The 17,450-nt window shown below is 41.5% G+C and overlaps 2 protein-coding genes across 2 annotated transcripts; both read left to right on the top strand.

Moving 5' to 3' along the window:
* The first annotated feature begins 451 nt into the window (after positions 1-451).
* mcm8 (minichromosome maintenance 8 homologous recombination repair factor) lies at positions 452-9,578 on the top strand. Its single transcript, XM_030748327.1, is given in 24 exon segments — positions 452-595; positions 971-1,081; positions 1,134-1,351; positions 1,511-1,576; positions 1,692-1,774; positions 2,109-2,258; positions 2,433-2,530; positions 2,617-2,815; positions 2,933-3,018; positions 3,561-3,706; positions 3,916-3,990; positions 4,075-4,213; positions 4,519-4,549; positions 5,261-5,282; positions 5,285-5,343; positions 5,345-5,398; positions 5,555-5,615; positions 5,738-5,818; positions 6,165-6,360; positions 6,446-6,659; positions 6,750-6,959; positions 7,120-7,196; positions 7,874-8,063; positions 8,698-9,578. Coding segments are annotated over 23 exon segments (2,652 nt in total). The 5' UTR covers positions 452-595; positions 971-977; the 3' UTR covers positions 8,791-9,578.
* A 176-nt stretch (positions 9,579-9,754) lies between these two features.
* crls1 (cardiolipin synthase 1) lies at positions 9,755-16,253 on the top strand. The gene is given in 9 exon segments (XM_030748186.1): positions 9,755-10,332; positions 11,983-12,061; positions 12,064-12,119; positions 12,485-12,614; positions 12,704-12,738; positions 12,740-12,790; positions 13,830-13,898; positions 14,685-14,776; positions 15,650-16,253. Coding segments are annotated over 9 exon segments (1,065 nt in total). The 5' UTR covers positions 9,755-9,876; the 3' UTR covers positions 15,747-16,253.
* Positions 16,254-17,450: the final 1,197 nt, after the last annotated feature.

Genomic DNA, 17,450 nt, shown 5'->3' with positions numbered 1-17,450 from the left:
ATCTCCGATTTCCAAGCTCATAGTGCGTCTGTTAATCCTGGAACCTGTTTGGACTTTACCTTCCACATCTGCTCCAGTTATAGCAGCTGGATAGTGTAGTGGCAACATTACCATCTTTTGAACAGGGCTTGAAATCCCAGTCAGGGCAGGAATCTGATGACGATCCACAGTCTAGACTCCCAAAGCTACCCCAGAACAGGAGCGACAGACACACAGGGAGCAGGTGGAGCCTAAAGTAGCTGCAATATTGATGGTACAGTTATTGCGTTTTGAAAATGCTGTAGACTGACCTGATATTATTATTATTATTATTATTATTATTATTATTATTATTATTATTATTATTATTATTATTATTACATTTTTCTGTAGTACTTTTGTTATCCTCTTGGGGGCAGTAAAGCGCCTTAAAAGGCAGAGCTGCCAAAATAGAAGTAGAAGAAGAAGCTTCTGCCGGTGGAGGGAGTTTTGTTTGTTAACGTTAGTTTCAATAGTTTTGTGATATTGATATTGTTCTGGTTAATGCACTAATATATTCCGGAGTTTCGTAAACTATGCGATTATTTTACTAATTGTATTAAAGAAAAGGCGGAAGGTATGCGTGCTGCTAATTTACATACATACATAAATAGATAGATAGATGAAGCGTTAATACGCAATTTCTATCCACCGTTTAAACTTTCACAGTTATTCCAGATATAGTTCTGTATTGTAATCATTTTTGGGTTGCATCGATAGTAGATCTTATTTTGACTTCTATGCCTTTCACTGTTTTAAGTCATTTTATTGCATGTTTATGCTAGTTTGAAACTAGCATAAACATGCAATAAAACCTAGTTTCCATTATGTTCTGCAGAAATCTGCAAAGCCTCTGACTGGGTTGTGACTCGCAGTTTTCCCTGTTGATCATAGTGTGGGCAGAAAAAGACAGTGACATGTTAACCTGCATTTTTTTTTTTTTTTGTCTTAGGAAAGTAATGAGTGGACAGGATTCCAGGGGAGGAGGCAGGGGAGGAGGAAGTGGTGGTGGATGGAGGGGAGGAGGAGGAGGAGGTGGTGGTGGATGGAGGGGAGGAAGAGGGTGGTGGTGGTGGTGGATGGAGGGGAGGAGGAGGACGAGGAGGTGGATGGAGGGGAGGAGGAGGAGGTGGTGGTGGATGGAGGGGAGGAAGAGGTGGGTGGATGGAGGGGGAGGAGGAGGGAGGAGGTGGTGGTGGTTGATGGAGGGGAGGAGGAGGAGGTGGTGGTGGTGGTGGTGGTGGATGGAGAAGTAGACCATGGAGAGGAGGATCAGGAGGAGGATGGAGAGGCAGCAGTGGATCAGGGAACCATACCAACAGCAGACAGAGAGGTGAGTTTCACACAAACTAGTCTTTTGTAAGAAACCATTAGTAGATCTACGTTTTGCTTTTTTGCTGAAAAAAGTGAATACATATTAGTACAAAAAAAAAAACATTCATTGTGTTCCACAGCTGCCACAAAATGACTGTCTGTCCGATTGTCTCTTTAGTCCTTTGTCAGGCTACTCTTGATGTATTATGTCCATACAAAGGATGGACACTCTACTTCACAGATGGTATGTGTGTACACTAACAGATCTCTTTTGCACTGTTATAATGGAAACTGTAGAAAGAGGTCAAATTAATAGTCAGGAGAATGTGTCTTTTTCTGTCATGTCTTTTTATATACAGGCTTCATAGAGAGTGCACCCAGTGTGGAGAAAATCAAAGTGTTTGAGAAATATTTCACTGCCAGGATTCACCTGTTTGATAAGGTTAGTCATGTCTGCCTCCCTGTGTAATACATTGGCTGTTTGAGTTATCATCTCTCAAGGTAGTATGGCTCTTTATAGATGGGTGACAAATTAAAGGAAAAACATAAAATTCTTGACCCAACAGTGAGGAGCTCAGAAGGGTCTATTATGCTGGTATGATCTGGTTTCATTTGTCACAGCACTGGTGCGACTTGGTGGCTAAACAGCCTGCTAAGAGGCTTTGTCAGTTTTTCCTTTAATTTGTCACCCATCTGTACTAACTTCTTTTTCTATTTCTGTGACACTTAACATGAACAATCCTGCATTTTGTTGTTGTTGTTTGTTTTCTATACAGGATGAAATTGAGCGTCAGGGCAGTGTCCTGGTTGATTACGCTGACTTGACTTCAGACAGGACTGTGCGTCGTGCACTTCCTGACATAGTCGCACAACTGAAAGAACAACCAGAGGTGATGCTCAACTGTTTAGGATTGGCTATTCACCAGGTACACAAACAAAAGACTCTACCACACATTTGATGTCATGTTTTAATGCCTTAATGATCTTTAAGTCTTTCAATAAATATTTAATCTTATAGTTATTAGAAACTCTCTGTGAATCTAAAAAACAAAACAAATCTTAATCATAAAGTGACTGAAAACTGTCCGTTTGTCATGAAGGTGCTGACTGCAGATTTGGAGAAACAAGCCGCTGAGCTGCAAGAGGAAGAGTTTCCCGTCGCTACGCCAGTCATCAATATTCCCCATATTAGTGCGAGGTAATTCATACAGTGAAGCACAATGAGTTGTTTTCTTGATACCAACTATGAATGATGATGACTGGATTTGTGTAAATCGCCCACAGACTCTATAACTATGAGCCACTGACTCCGCTGCGGATGTTACGTGCCAGTGTGTTTGGCCGGCTGGTTTGTGTGAAGGGAACAGTGGTCAGAGTGAGCAGTATCAGACCCCTGTGCACCAGGATGGCTTTCAGGTGCCGGACCTGCTCGACCACACTGTCTCTGGCTCTGCAGCATGGGAAATATGCTACACCTACCAAAGTATGCACACACACTTCCACTCTAACTTTTTTCTGCAACATTTTTCCTGTAAGTTATATTATATACACACTTTCCTTTCTGCATTCACACATCTCCTGTTTGTGTTTTATCGCCTAGTGTGGGAAGCCAGAATGTCGCAGTCATTCATTTATCCCCATCCGCAGTTCTCCTCTCACGCAGACTGTAGACTGGCAGATCATCAAGTGAGTATATCCTGTGCAGTGAAAAATTACAGCAAGATGTGGCTGCAATTTTTATTTGAGAGCTGGAAAGGATGTTATGTATGGGCAGCATGGTGGTTAGCACTGTTGCCTCACTGCAAGAAGGTCTGGGTTTGAATCCACCTGGATCCGGGCCTTTCTGTGTGGAGTTTGCATGTTCTCCCAGTGTTTGCGTGGGTTCTCTCCGGGTTCTCCGGTTTCCTCTCACAGTCCAAAGACATGCAGTTAGTGGGGTTAGGTTACTTGGTGATTTTAAATTGCCCACAGGTGTGAATGTGAGTGGTTGCCTGTCTCTCTGTGTTAGCCCTGCGACAGGCTGGCGACCTGTACAGGGTGTACCCTGCCTCTTGCCTTGATTGCAGCTACTTTACACATTTGACCAGTGATTTGTACATCATGCTTTATCATCAGTGGCACAGATTTGAAATATTGGCTTTAAAGCTCACATCTTGTCCGAATATAAAATCATGCATCTCTGATCTATTTCTAAACTTAATTTGAATTTTTTTCTTGTGCTACTTCAGGGTGCAGGAGTTGATAAGTGGAGAGCAGAGGGAGACGGGACGAATCCCACGCACAGTGGAGTGTCACCTGACCTCCGACCTCTGTGACAGCTGTGTGCCTGGAGACACTGTCACTGTGACAGGGATAGTGAGAGTCAGCAATGATGGTACAAACACACACATTCTGATCTTTGTGAAAAGTTAAACCAAATATTGGTGCAGTCTCTAATTGCAAATAAGTAGTGAAATATAAAAATGTCTCAGATAAATGAAGCATTTATAAACTATAAGCATGTTAAATTGGGAATTTGCTGAATGAAGTGCCCTCCTACTTCAACTCTGAACATATAGTTTGACTATATCCTTCTATGTGCAGGCAATTCCAGAGGAAATAAGGATCAGTGTATGTTCCTCCTCTACATTGAGGCGACTTCTGTCAGCAATACAAAAGGTATCTTCTGTGAGATATTCAAATTTATATTAATAGGCTTCAATCTAACTGTTTAACGAACTAGTATTTTCCCTAAATATTTAGGCCAGCAGTCCAAGTCGGGAGGTCAAGGTTCAAGTGGGACACTGGAAGATCGCTGTGGTGGGGAAGAGTTCAGTCTGAAGGAACTGTATGCTATTCAGGAGATCCAGTCCCAGCCTGACTTGCTGCGACTTATAGTGCAGTAAGATAATTACTACCTGCATTACGTACAACTACCTAATTTCATGTGTTATCGTTTAAAAAGTTTCCACTTTTTAAACAGGGGTTAGGCATTCACTGTTTGTCCAGACAACAGTGTTTGAATGGAATGGCTATCAGCCAGTTTTAACCAGTGTGAAGTTAGCACAATTAATTTTTTTTTTTGTCAAAATTCAAAAATTTAAAATTTTGTTCACCTATCCAAAAAGTGTGCTTTTTGAGCATGATTGCATGCTGCTTGTTCACATCAACATTACTTACTGTGTCCATTCTCCTCACTTCTTTCAGCTCTTTGTGTCCTGTTATCTACGGCCATCTGGTAAGTTCAACAAGACTGAGAACACTAACAAGCTTTTCATTACAAATTGCTGCTTTTTCTTCTTCTTTCTGCTGCTCCGTTTAGGGGTCACCACAGCGAATCATCTGCCTCCATCTCACCCTGTCAGTAGTATCATCCTCTGTCTCACAGGCCTTCTGCGTATCCTCCACTGCATCTATGAACCTTCTCTGTGACCTTCCTCTTTTCCTCCTGCCTGGCAGCACCATATTCAGCATCCTTTGTCCAATGTGTCCACTGTCTCTTCCCTGCACATGTCCAAACCATCTCGACCAATACCTCTGTAACTTTATCTGGACCTGAGCTGTCTCTTTGATAATCCTGGCCATCCCTGTCACTCATAACAAATATTTTTAACTCTGCCTCTTGTCTTTTTTGTTAGTGGCACCATCTCCAAATCATACATCGTAGCAGGTCTCACTGCCATATTCTAAATCTTCTTTTTCACCATTGCTGCCATCCTTCTGTCACAAATCACCCGACACTCATTTCCAGCCACTCCACCCGGCCTGCACTCTCTTCTTCACCTCTCTTGCACACTGTCCATTGCTGTGGATTGCTGACCCCTGGTACACTCATCCACCTTCACTACCTCTACTCCGTGTATCTTCACTGCTACTAATGAGGTCTTAAGGTTACTTGTAATGTTATGGTTTAGTGTAACATCCTTCTCGTGTCTTTGTGTATCTGCAGCTGGTGAAAGCTGCCCTTGCTTTGGTTTGTTTGGAGGCAGACAGAAACAAACGGGCAAGAATAGCGTTCCAGTGAGAGGAGACCCCCCACATCCTAATAGTGGGAGACCCCGGACTGGGAAAGAGGCAGATGTTACAGGTAACTTGGAGGACTCAAGTGACACCTTGAGCAGAGCAGTCATATCAACAATGTGACTCATCAGCTGAGGACTGCCGCGGGGTTTACTTTTTGAAACTGTGATACGTCCTCCTTTGAGTAATAATGTGCTCTGTGTCTGTGTTTGAATCTGTGTAGGCAGTGTGTAATGTGGCTCCAAGGGGCATCTACGTATGTGGCAACAGTACCAGCACCACAGGTACGTTGTGCTGAAGTAGAAAATTCTGACTTGTTATATAGAAATGGTAATTATGTTAATTATTTGGTTATGATATAAGCAGACTATAAATGTGATATTTACAGTGTTTCTGTATTCTTTAGGGCTCACAGTGAGTTTATCTCGAGACGCAGGAACAGGGGATTATGCTCTGGAGGCTGGCGCTTTGGTTTTGGCAGACCAGGGTAGGAAAATTAAATAGAATAAATACATTTGTTCTAAAGCATATTTTCATCTGTTGTGTGCATTAAACACTATTGATTTATTCCAGGTGCTTTGAAGTAACTGCACCAGTGGTAAAGGCACTTTGGTTTCTCACCACATTCCTTAAAAAAATGTATAAAAGTATTGAAATATTATTTTTGAACTTCACAGCCTCTTCCACAAAACACTGCTTCGCTCCTTTGACCACTTCCTCTCAGTTCATCCGGCTCAGACAAACTTTTCAGCCTTCAGCAGAATCTTTTTGTTTCACATATCGCACACTTGTTTATCTTTTTTTTTTTTTTTTTTTTTTACTTGTTTCTTTAGGTCTTTGCTGCATTGATGAGTTTGACAAGTTGGGTAACCAGCAGCAGGCTCTGCTGGAAGCAATGGAGCAGCAATCTGTGAGCCTGGCTAAGGCCGGTATAGTTTCCTCTCTGCCTGCTAGAACCTCAGTTGTGGCTGCTGCAAACCCCGTTGGAGGACATTACAACAGAGGCAAGACTGTCTCTGAAAATCTGAAGTAAGTTAAAGCTGGAAGTATTGCAGCTTGTATTTGCGAGTATTGTGACGTGTATTTACATTTGTGCAATCTTGTTTCTGTATAGAATGGGATCAGCTCTCCTCTCTCGTTTTGATGTCGTCTTCCTGCTTTTGGACATTCCAGATGAGTCACATGACCGGCAGCTGTCAGAGCACGTCATGGCAAACAGGGCAGGAAGAGGCAGAACCAGCAGTGCCGTAGTTTCCAGAAATAACAGTCAATTACAGACCTCTATCCTACTGGAACACTCTGACATGCCGCTGTCCGAACGTTTGCAGGTAAAAACCTGCTGCCTGCTCTCAGTACACACGGATCACAGTATTACAGCAAAATATTTGTTTTTATGCATTAAGTTCATATTTTTCTAGGTTCCTGCAGGTGAAACTATAGACAACATTCCAATATGCTTGTTAAGGAAGTACATCAGCTACGCTCGTCAGTATGTCCATCCCAAACTCTCTCCTGAAGCAGCACAAACCCTTCAGGAGTTCTACCTGTCACTGAGAGCTCAGGCAAACCCTGCTGATGCCACGCCAATCACCACACGACAGCTGGAGTCTTTAATTAGACTAACTGAGGTAGGTTTGGATATTGGTGTATTCTCTCAGCACACCTGACAAAATGTGATAGATGAGTACACATATTAAAAATTCACTTTTTTGTGCCGTGCGTGGGAACAGAAGGGATCGGTTTCCTGCCGGTGTCTCATTAGTCATGCTGGTGGCTGTTTTTGTGTAGGCAAGAGCCAAGTTGGAGCTGAGAGAAACAGCCACTAAGAGTGATGCAGAGGACGTCGTGGAGGTCATGAAACACAGGTAATGCTACACAATTCATCGTCTGTTTGTGTCTCTCGCACAGCAAAAAGAGATGAGACTTGGATTTTCACTGGTTAAAATTGTATATATAATCTTGCTCAAGTCTGTTGAATGTGTGTTTGTTTGCTTGTGTGTCCCTCTGTGGCGTCACTGATGACATACTACCTAATTTGAAGTATAAATCCACTGCCACAGTTGGCACAGCAAAGTATCTAATGATACAGCTAAGCACAAAGGTAGCATGGGTAGTTTTTTTCCCTATAAGTTTAAAGTAAAAGTATAAAATAACTGCTTAACACTTTAGTTGAACAGTAAATATAGTAAACTTAACCTTGTAACTCTTCAGTTTTATTGTCACACAGTAAAACAGAAAAATATTTTCTGCCTGGGATTTTGTATCTTGGATCAAACTTTTTAACCAGCTCTGCGTTTTTTGCCTTAAACGGTGCAACACATTTGTTGTCTCACCTTCAGCAGGTTTCTTGTTTATTTTGCGAAGCACTGTGCTCTATTGGAGGTTGTTGAAGTAGTTCCCTTATTAGGCACTAAATTATTATAGGAAGCCAATACATGGCTCTTACTCTCAGACATGTCTGGGCTTGTCTCACTAGGGACCGTAGGCATGGTGTTGCTATAGCAGGGATATCATGATATGGTTTGTGGTTTTTCTTTTGCAGTCTGGCCAACACGTATTCAGATGGTCTCGGCAATCTAGACTTTGAGCGCTCTCAGCTCGGGTCTGGTATGAGTCAGCGCAGTGCTGCCAAACGGCTGGTCAACGCACTGCACCAGCACGCTCACAGGACCGGTCAGAAGCAGTTTGACGTACAGACGCTTCGATCCACGGCCAACAGAGTGAACATCAAGGTGAAAGCACTGAAATATACGTGCAGTTTTTAACAAAAATCAAGTTAACACTGTTTCTTATTTGCAGTCTATACATAAAGGCATAAACACTAATGTTTGGCTCACCATTTGTGAGAAATACTTATGAGCTTATTAATGTTATCCTTCCATCCATTCTCTTCAGCTTATCCTGTTCAGGGTTGTGGGGGGGGGCTCATGATACTAATATTTTAAAGGGAATTAAAAAAGATATTGAATTATTTACAGTACCAGTCAAAAGTGTACTGTAAGTTCTTTACATCTAAAAATGTAAAGAACAGAAACATGTGGGAGATCATACAGAAACTGCTTTGGCCAACACGTAGACCACATCATCAAGGGTTGTGTCTCTGTTATTCCAAGTTGAGATGAATCATCAAGAACAGCGGGGCAGATATTGTCTACAGCACTTTTAATGTTTACACAAAGCATTGTAGCTTTATAGAGTAGATGTTCCACAAACTTACATTTTGTCTTTTGTGCATTTTTGTGTACGTGTTTTTTCCCACCACAAACCTCAGTGATTTCATACTTAAACATGAATGAAAACTAGATTCCATTAAATGCATACTTGTGCTCTTAAAATTATATTAAGTCCATCATTAATTCCTTCCAGGTGTTAGATTTTGAAGGCCTTTTGAGTTCCCTGAATGAACAAGGTTTTCTGCTGAAGAAAGGGCCCCAGCTGTACCAGCTGCAGACAGTCTGACAGCTCCAACAGACTCACACCTGCAGACTTTACCACAAGATCAGCTGGTGGACCTAACCCTCTACAAGGTTAACTCTCTGTATTAATTTAAAAAAACATGGAGACTGCACTTTAAACCATTTTGAAGAGACTGTAACAGCCACAACCAACACAAATGAGGCAGTGGTGCAACTAATGAAGCTTTGGCTGGTTTTTACTGCTACCACAGCTTCCAGCAACTTCCTACTAAACAGAGGAATGCAAGACTTAGGTCTAATATAATTTAGTGGCTTAATATTTCACTCATCATTCAAATAAAAAGTTTTTCAGAAAGTAACAGAACTTTTGTTTAATCAGACAAATTTTGCTTTCAAGGTTCAGAGCTTAGTCTTGTCTTACACAACATGGCTGTCTTTAAAAACTTAATATTTAAAAAGTGATTATCTTACTGTTATCCATTTTCCACAGATACATTTATGAGTACTTAAGAGGAATGTACAAAATATTTTATGTTTTGTATGTTTATGTAAGCTTGCCTATGATTAAACTTTTGAGAAGGCACTAATATTACCTTCCCCAGCCATAATAGTAACAAAATCCTGCTCTGGTGTCATGTTGAGCTGCTAATATATTATAAAATTTTGATTTTTCTGAATGATCGGCCTCGGCATGGGGCTCACGTGTGTTGGTTGGGCTCTAAAACTTTGCAAGTGTGCAGTTTTGGCTTCTCATTTTTGTCTTATATTTCACGTGCTGTAGAATGTAATGTTATTTGTCTCTCTTGTGTGCACTTTAAATAAATATTTAAATTTTCCTGTAAATAACTGCTGTTTTGTTTGTTTTTTCACTTTTGCAAAGAGGGTTTGTGGTAAAAATGCTTTAAATTTGTAATTCAAAGCAACTTTAAGTGATTCGATTTTCAAAATAAAAGCATGCATTAAAGTCGTTTTTACGACACCATGTGCCGTAACGATTTATGGCAACATGGCATCCTGCTGGCTAGAGTTGGGGTCCTGTCGGCTCTGACCATCGGGCTCGTTACCTTCACCATGAACACGCGGACGGACAGCACGAGGCCAGCGGGTCGGTAACGTAGGGCTTGTGAAGATGATGACACTGTGTTTGCGGAGGATTTCCGCGCCGCTGTGCCGCAGCACCGCAAACGTGCGCTGCGTGGTGTCTGCGCGGAGTGCGGACGTGTTTCTGCCGGAGGCTGCGTCATGGCGGCTCAGATACACACCTGTCACCGAGTTCGGCAGGTTGAAACGACCTCAAGTGAGCGGCTCGTGGCTCACAAGACTCAAATGGACGGATAGTCGCGTCGCGTGCTGGAGTGGGGTCCTCCAGCAGGTTAAACAGACTCCACGACACGTGCATGGACCTGTACCCCTGTACCACGGAGGTCACGAGCGGTGCGCGGGCAGCTTCCGGTCTTTGCTGACCCCGACAGCTAGAGGACTTTGCAGCGGGAAGACCGATGAGACGCCCGACGGTTCTCCGAGAGAGGAGCGTGCTGAATCCGGCTCCGTGCCGGGACATGGGCTGTTCAAGTTCAAGGAGCTGGTGAGTCTGGAGCTGACAGAAAGCCGGAGGTAGAGCCACACGGCGCTGTGGACAGACAGAAACCTTTTATACTCTTTGGCGTGTGTTCATCAGCTTTACACAGAGATCCACACACACAGCTGCAGGAAAGGAACTGTGGTAGAATTATTAACCAGAACAATAAAGCACACTACGAGGTTTAAAAATAATTATACTTATCATTGATCTAAGCCATATAAATATAAATCTGTGTAGGGAGCAAAACACTAGACCAGCTTCAGGAGTACAGTACTTGAATAGAATATTGATTTAGTTTTATAGGCAACAATCTACAAAAAACAAGCAACGCAAAGACTTAGTTGCTGAAATAGGACTTGAAACAATGTAAAGATTGGTGCTTCCAAACTGCAATATGTGTAATTTTTTTCCCCCTGAAAATAGAGCACTGGGCTCTGTTCCCGAAAGAAGCTGGAGTGAAAACGCAAACGTTTGAGATTCAAAGATTTTGTCAGTTCGGTGTTTGTACAGGAGAATCAAAATACTGTTTCTCACTCATCTTAGTATAAAGAAGAGTTAAAAGGACACTGGCAGTAAATATAAAAAGTCCAATACACTAACAGAAACGTACAGTGACATATAATATAGATGTAAATTATAAAAAGTTAACAACCTCTTGCATGCCTGTGAGAGGAAGCCAGAGTACACAGAGGCTGCAGACAGGATTCAAACCCAGGACCTTCTTGCTGAAAACTAACAGCAGGGTAATCAGACTCTGCCTTAGCTGTGTGTGGACCAGTCACGATTACTGGTGCAGCCACCAGTTTTGTCTTTTTCTAGGAAAAATTTCAAGTTGCGTTACTGCAACAGTGCAAACAGCAGCTGTTTTCCCCCCCACTGTTTTAGATAAATGTCATCATCCATAACGGCTCACATTCATATCCCTCAGACCACTGATAATGATGGAATAGATTAAATGTCATCATCCATAACGGCTCACATTCATATCCCTCAGACACTGATAATGATGGAAAAGATGGACTCTCATTTTTATTAACCCATCACCATTTTGAATTCTGATGAGGGCTTGTTGTTACCAAGGGACAGGCTTAACTCAGGTGTCGTTAAATCAACTCCATCAGCTGTTCTGGAACTGAACATTTCACTCATCTTAGAGTTTACGGTCAGACTCAGAGTTCAGCCTGCTTTCTAGAACAGCAGCTGATGCTGAAGATAACACCTGATGTATTTATGAGACTTGTTAGCTTAATTAAATCCTCAAAGCGATGCATTGAAGGATGAACGGATTGTGAAATTCTGGCTATGCTGTTGTACTGAGTAACAGCCAATAGCGAGTACTAACGTGTATGTTGTTGGTTCTTTCATTTTTTTGCTCCTCCCTTTTGTGCCAGGGAAACAAATAAATCATCACTTTTAAAAAATAGGTTTTAAAGCCAATCATTGCACTTAACTAAAAATTTAGCTAGCACAACACTGATTTGAGGAAGTAGAGAGAGTCATCTTATTCGCTAACAAGGCCAGTGCGACATCGATGTATCTGACACGCATTACTGAGAAACGCTGCTAGAAAAGATTTACTGATCTGCGGTCTGTTCTGCCGTTCTATGGCTCTGATTTGTAAACTCACTGTTGTAACATGTTGTTTTCCCTCAGTATGAGAATCCGTGGACAATTCCCAACCTCTTATGTGTGTGCCGGATTTTGCTGGCTCCATTCCTGGGTCATCTGATCATCAGCAGAAATTTCATCTCAGTTTGGCTCTGTTTACGCTGGCCGGAGCTACTGACCTGGTAAATCTGTGCAGAAACGGACACTTCCACTAAACCACCTGCTGCACAGGTGTGTAGTTCCAGTCTGGAGTTGCACACCTTGGCACAGATACACCACTCAGTTGTGAGTTCAGATCATTTTTAACTATTGAGGATTGCAAATAGGTTTGGATATTTAACACAAGGCAATGGCGAGCACTAATATTAAATACCTGTCGATGGCTGTAATATCGGCTCGTTGTTTCTCAGTCCAAATCTACATGATGTGCAAATAAAGAAAGTCATTGCTTTTGAAATGGGATTCATTGCTCTGCCCTGAACCTTGTGAAACTGCAGCTTTTCTTTATGAACATGTGTTCCTTTGTTTCTGTGTCTTTCTGACTCAGTTGGATGGTTACATTGCCAGAACGTGGCCCACTCAAAGTCAGGCACTGGGCAGTGCCCTCGACCCACTGGCTGACAAGATTCTCATCAGTATTTTATACATCAGTCTCACCTATGCTGAACTCATACCAGGTGTGTTTGGTTGCTTCCTGATTCATACGCTCTAATTTCAGCGCAGTTCCAAGAGATGTGAGATTTTTTAACTTGGGCTTCTGTTTCAGCTCCGCTGACCGCTCTGGTGATCTCCAGAGACATTGGGCTTGATAGCTGCTGTCTTCTGGGTCAGATACAAGACTGTACCTCCACCGGTGAGCCACATCGTTCCAAACATCTCCACTCTAACAGAGGTTTTTGTATTTAAATGCCATTTAAACACTCAATAGGAAAATACCTTGAAATGTAACTATTATTGCTGCAGTTCAGCTGTAAGAGCAGCAGAGGGTGCTGCAGTATCATCCTCATTGAATAGGAGTTGACACCTGCTCCTGACAAAAAAATGCCACAGTTGTTTTAGTCCTTATGTTACTGGATAATGAGTTTTCATTGAATTTAAGCACTTTCATCTTTAGTTCTTACAGGGAAGCCATTTTTGCCTATAAAATTAGCATCCTGCTGACAGCTGCTGATTGGTCCGTTAATGATTTGGAGCAGGGACACACTTGTTTCCAGACGCTAACTGGATATTAGAAGTGTGTTTAACCCACAACAGAAACTTGCACGTGTGTATAAGAAGCAGGTGCTTTTGGTGGTCGAAGGCGACGGCGTGTGAGGGTGCGGCAGCTCAGACGTCTCTGCTGCTGCTGGCTTCATGCCTGAAATGAAAATGCCAGATGTCATAAAGTGACGTCGTGCTTGGGCAGCCCGCATGCTGACAGAGAGGCATGCACTACTGAAACCTGTTAGGGTTCTTAAAATAAATAAATCTAAAAATGAACTAGCTTCTCTTGGCTTAAAAACTGCCAAAAACAAGGTTAACTCATAATTAGGTTTTTGGACTACAGCTCCACAGGAGCCCTGTTGATTCTGGACTGTCTTGCAAGCGCCTCCTCAAAACTAGAAGTCTAAAGAGTTTTTACAAGCTCTTTGGTATTACATACAAGCCCTGCACAAAGTAATATCAAAGGTTACTGGGCTACTGCTTCTAGTAGCGAGTGGATGGCCCACTCTGTTTCATGTGCATTCACAAGGAAGCTACACTACATGTTTGTTAAACCTTAAGGATGCATGCCAGACTTTAACTGACCAACAGGGAATCTATTTAACAGTGTTCTCTGTATCACCATGCTACTGTACGTTGTAATATTTTAGCATCTATTTTACAATTTCCTTTTTTTTTTTTTCCTGCAGGTGACCCTTACTAAGTTTTTTAACCCCTGCTATACCACAGCCCAGCTCAAGCCCACACTCTTCAGCAAGGTAAGAGACACACAACCACACACTCTGGCAGAGTAGCTAATGCTGAATATGTTGTACTTCACTCATTTAACACCACTAGAAGGCCTTACATCATGTAGTGTTTAGTTTTACCTCCACAGGCAACCTCTACAGAATCATGTAAAAACATGACAGCTGAAACGTGTGCAGATGGTTGGTGCTAGAATGACTTTAAAAGAAAGTACCAGCATTGAAGTAAAATGAGTTTCCTGAATGGTTGACTGTAATATGCAAAAGGTTACTAAATAGTTACTTGGTAATGCTTTTAGATGGCTCGTTGGCACTGTTACACACCCTATTCTGCTTCTTGCTCTTAACACTGGCGCACTTTGCATGAATTTCTTGGCATCTAATTAAATGCCATTAAATTCTGTTAATATTGGATGTTTTTGAGGTTGACATCCAATGTGATCAGGATATGAATGAAGCTATTTTACTCATTTGTGCTTACAAAATAAAATCTAGCTCTGTTTTAGTCGCAGGCTCCAACTAGCTGCACCCTTTAAACAGCCCAAAAATGCCAGGAAAGATGAGCTCTACCATAAATGTGCTACAAAATATTCAGTTTTTCTGAATTTATTCTTAAAATTTCCATTTAAGTGTTTTTTTTTCTCCCTATGCACAGTCCTTATCTAAGTGTCTAGATATTTGTATTTAGTGAGAGAAGTTAATGTATCAGCTAAAATGTTTGTGAATTCAAAATTTCATTATGCTTTAAGCTTCGTTTTCTAACTTTTATTTATTGTTTTTTGTTCATTTTTTTGATAGATCAACACGGCCATTCAGCTCTGTCTGGTTGCAGCATCTCTGGCTGCTCCAGTCTTCCAGTATACAGACAGTGTCCTGCTGCAGTGCTTATGGTAAACCACATGCTCCACATTGCTTACACAATCAGTTTCACCCACATAGCTTTAATACCCAAAATGTCCTTTTCCTCTCAGTGTGGCGGTAACAAAAAAAAAAAAAAAGCACAATGAGTGCAAATGGTCTCATCTCAGTCAAGCACATAAATGCTGTTTGTTGCAGCAGATTGTTCAGGTTAAGTGTACTGACTCATTTCAGTCTGCACCTCGGAGTGAGCTCGAGTAGAAATCAGACCAATGACAAACATGTTGTGCCACAGTAACCTACATTTTTACAAGTCTACTTCAGCAGACTGTTGAACCGATAATGATAATGGTGAGTGTTGTAATTGAATTTTAGGCCTTACAATTAGGATTACTTCTATGAAACTTATATTTGGTTATATTTTATAGTTATAAGTCAAACTTGCATGCTCTTGTGAGAGTTGTTTTCTGCGGTTGATTAAACAGGTTATATCAAATATCTAAATATAGTATACAGTTATTAATAAATTTAGTGTTAAATTAAAGAACAAACCAATAAAAAAATGGATGAGGTACATTTTTAGTAAAGCTTTTAAATTAAAGTTAAGTCTTTAATAGTTCTTTAGCCAGTGTGTCCTTCCTGATAAAGACCACTGGGGGCAGCATAGTCACATTTTCAAATTCAACACATTCAAAGTTTATAATAAACTGGAGGTTATTTAATAATTCCTCACCACCATAAGATAAGAAATACTCTATCAAAGATTTGACTAATTCTTTTATATTAATGTATATTTAATATAATCTATTTAATATAAACTGTCTTCCATTAACTTAGCAATTTAAAAAAAAAAAAAAAGGATTGTTCGGTGTGAATTATACTTCATGTCATTCATCATATTGCAGGTATATTACAGCGGTGACTACAGCTGCATCAGGTTACAGCTACTGGCACTACGGCCGCAAGACAGTTCAGGTGCTGAACACCAAATCACCGCCGTAAGCACACCTGAAAAGCCACAGAGAGCAGAACAACAGCGGCCGCCGCAGAGATGCTGATCGGCCGCAGAGATGCTGATCGGCCGCAGTGAAGGAAGGACGGACAGGCAGACCGGGGGACGATCGCTAGGAGCTCTGAAACAAAGTAGACATGACAATCATACGCGAGTCGCCATGGAAATGACACAGAAACCAACTGAGGCCACCGATGGTTTACTGCAACACTACAGCAGCGCCCAACAGCAGCTCTGCCACCAGACAGCGTTTCGAGACATGTTCAAGGATAAAAACAGCAAACGCAAATATAGCCCATCCACCCACTCCCTGAACACACACGTCAACTGTTATCTGCAGAGTTTTCTGCTGCTTTTTACTTATGTTATCAGTTCGGGGTTACAATGTGAACTTAATTATTGTCACATGATTGTTAGTTTTTCAAAGCAGTGATTTATGATTAAAAAGAAAATCTGATTCATTTTTGTCCATGAGACTCTTTTGGGTGCCGCGGGGTGGGGGGGGTTTTCTCAGGGGGGAAATAACATGGATGTTAATCTTATGCGACACGTCTGACAGCTGATCTATTTAAAACCAACAATCGGGGGATTAAAATTTGGGCGTACGGTGAAATGACATCCCAGCCGGGCTCCATGGGACCAGCACATTCACTCAGTCCTGATTCATTTAGTGGTGCTTTGTTCTCAACAAATGTAAGCTCAATGCCAGAGCTGTAGTATCCTTATTAAGGAATGTGGAGTCAATGATTGTATTAATACTTGAATGATTACAAAAATAAAACAGTTAATGTTCATTAAATCGCTGTAATTGATCTAAAGCTTCAAATTGCAAAGACAAAAGGCATTTAAAGACCTCAGCTTTGGGAAAAGTGAGGAGCATTTTCTTTTCTGATATGTTGTAGACAAGAAAATAAATAACACTGATTGGTTGCACACTTTGATTTTCCTTTGTTTTTACGTATATTGGTTAATTGTCAATAGTGCAAAATGTCCACTGAATGAAACTGCGACACATTCCTCTACTTTCTATTAAAATGGTTAAAAGAACCTCAGCAGCTGCAGTGCTGTTTTCAAACTCTTCCAGTTTTGTGATCAATATGCCTGATAAGCCAGAAGTTACAGAGGCCCGGGGAGAACGTGAGCCGTTGCAGATGAACTCCTCAGGTGGTCATATCTTACGCCGCTGTGTTTTTTTCCTGCGAGAAAGCTAGTGTCACGAGGGAAAACGAGAAACTGTAACCTCTTCAACTCCGCCGTTTATTTCCCAGCAATTTTCTGCAGCTTCCTCGCCGAGCGTGTGCTGATGACTGCCGGGCTTGTGCGAGTTGTTTTCGTGGCCTCGTGTGGGATGTCACCTCATTATCTCTTCAGTGAATAAATTTAAACGATCCCGTTTTAAAAGGAGACATCCATCACCGGGAACAAAGTGATATCTACGCTTATTAAAAGACTGCTTAAAGAAGTTCTGCTTTTTCTCCCAAGTCCGTGTTTGATAAGACAAATTGGAAGTGTACAGTATAATTTGGAAGTTGTTTGATGCCCCACAGTCTTTTCATATAGTGTTTGGGAAAAGCTTTAATTAGTAATGCCTCTGAGATTAAAGCTAGGAGAAAAAAAATACCTTCAAGCTCTCAGTGATGGACTTCAGTGAGACGCATGTCATCATGACTGACAAATATTGACAGCTGCTGTTT

Source organism: Archocentrus centrarchus, chromosome 15 (genome assembly GCF_007364275.1).
Source record: "Archocentrus centrarchus isolate MPI-CPG fArcCen1 chromosome 15, fArcCen1, whole genome shotgun sequence".
Taxonomy (NCBI): Eukaryota; Metazoa; Chordata; class Actinopteri; order Cichliformes; family Cichlidae; genus Archocentrus; species Archocentrus centrarchus.
The sequence above is the reverse complement of the archived record's forward strand: the minus strand, read 5'-3'. Positions and strand labels throughout refer to the sequence as shown.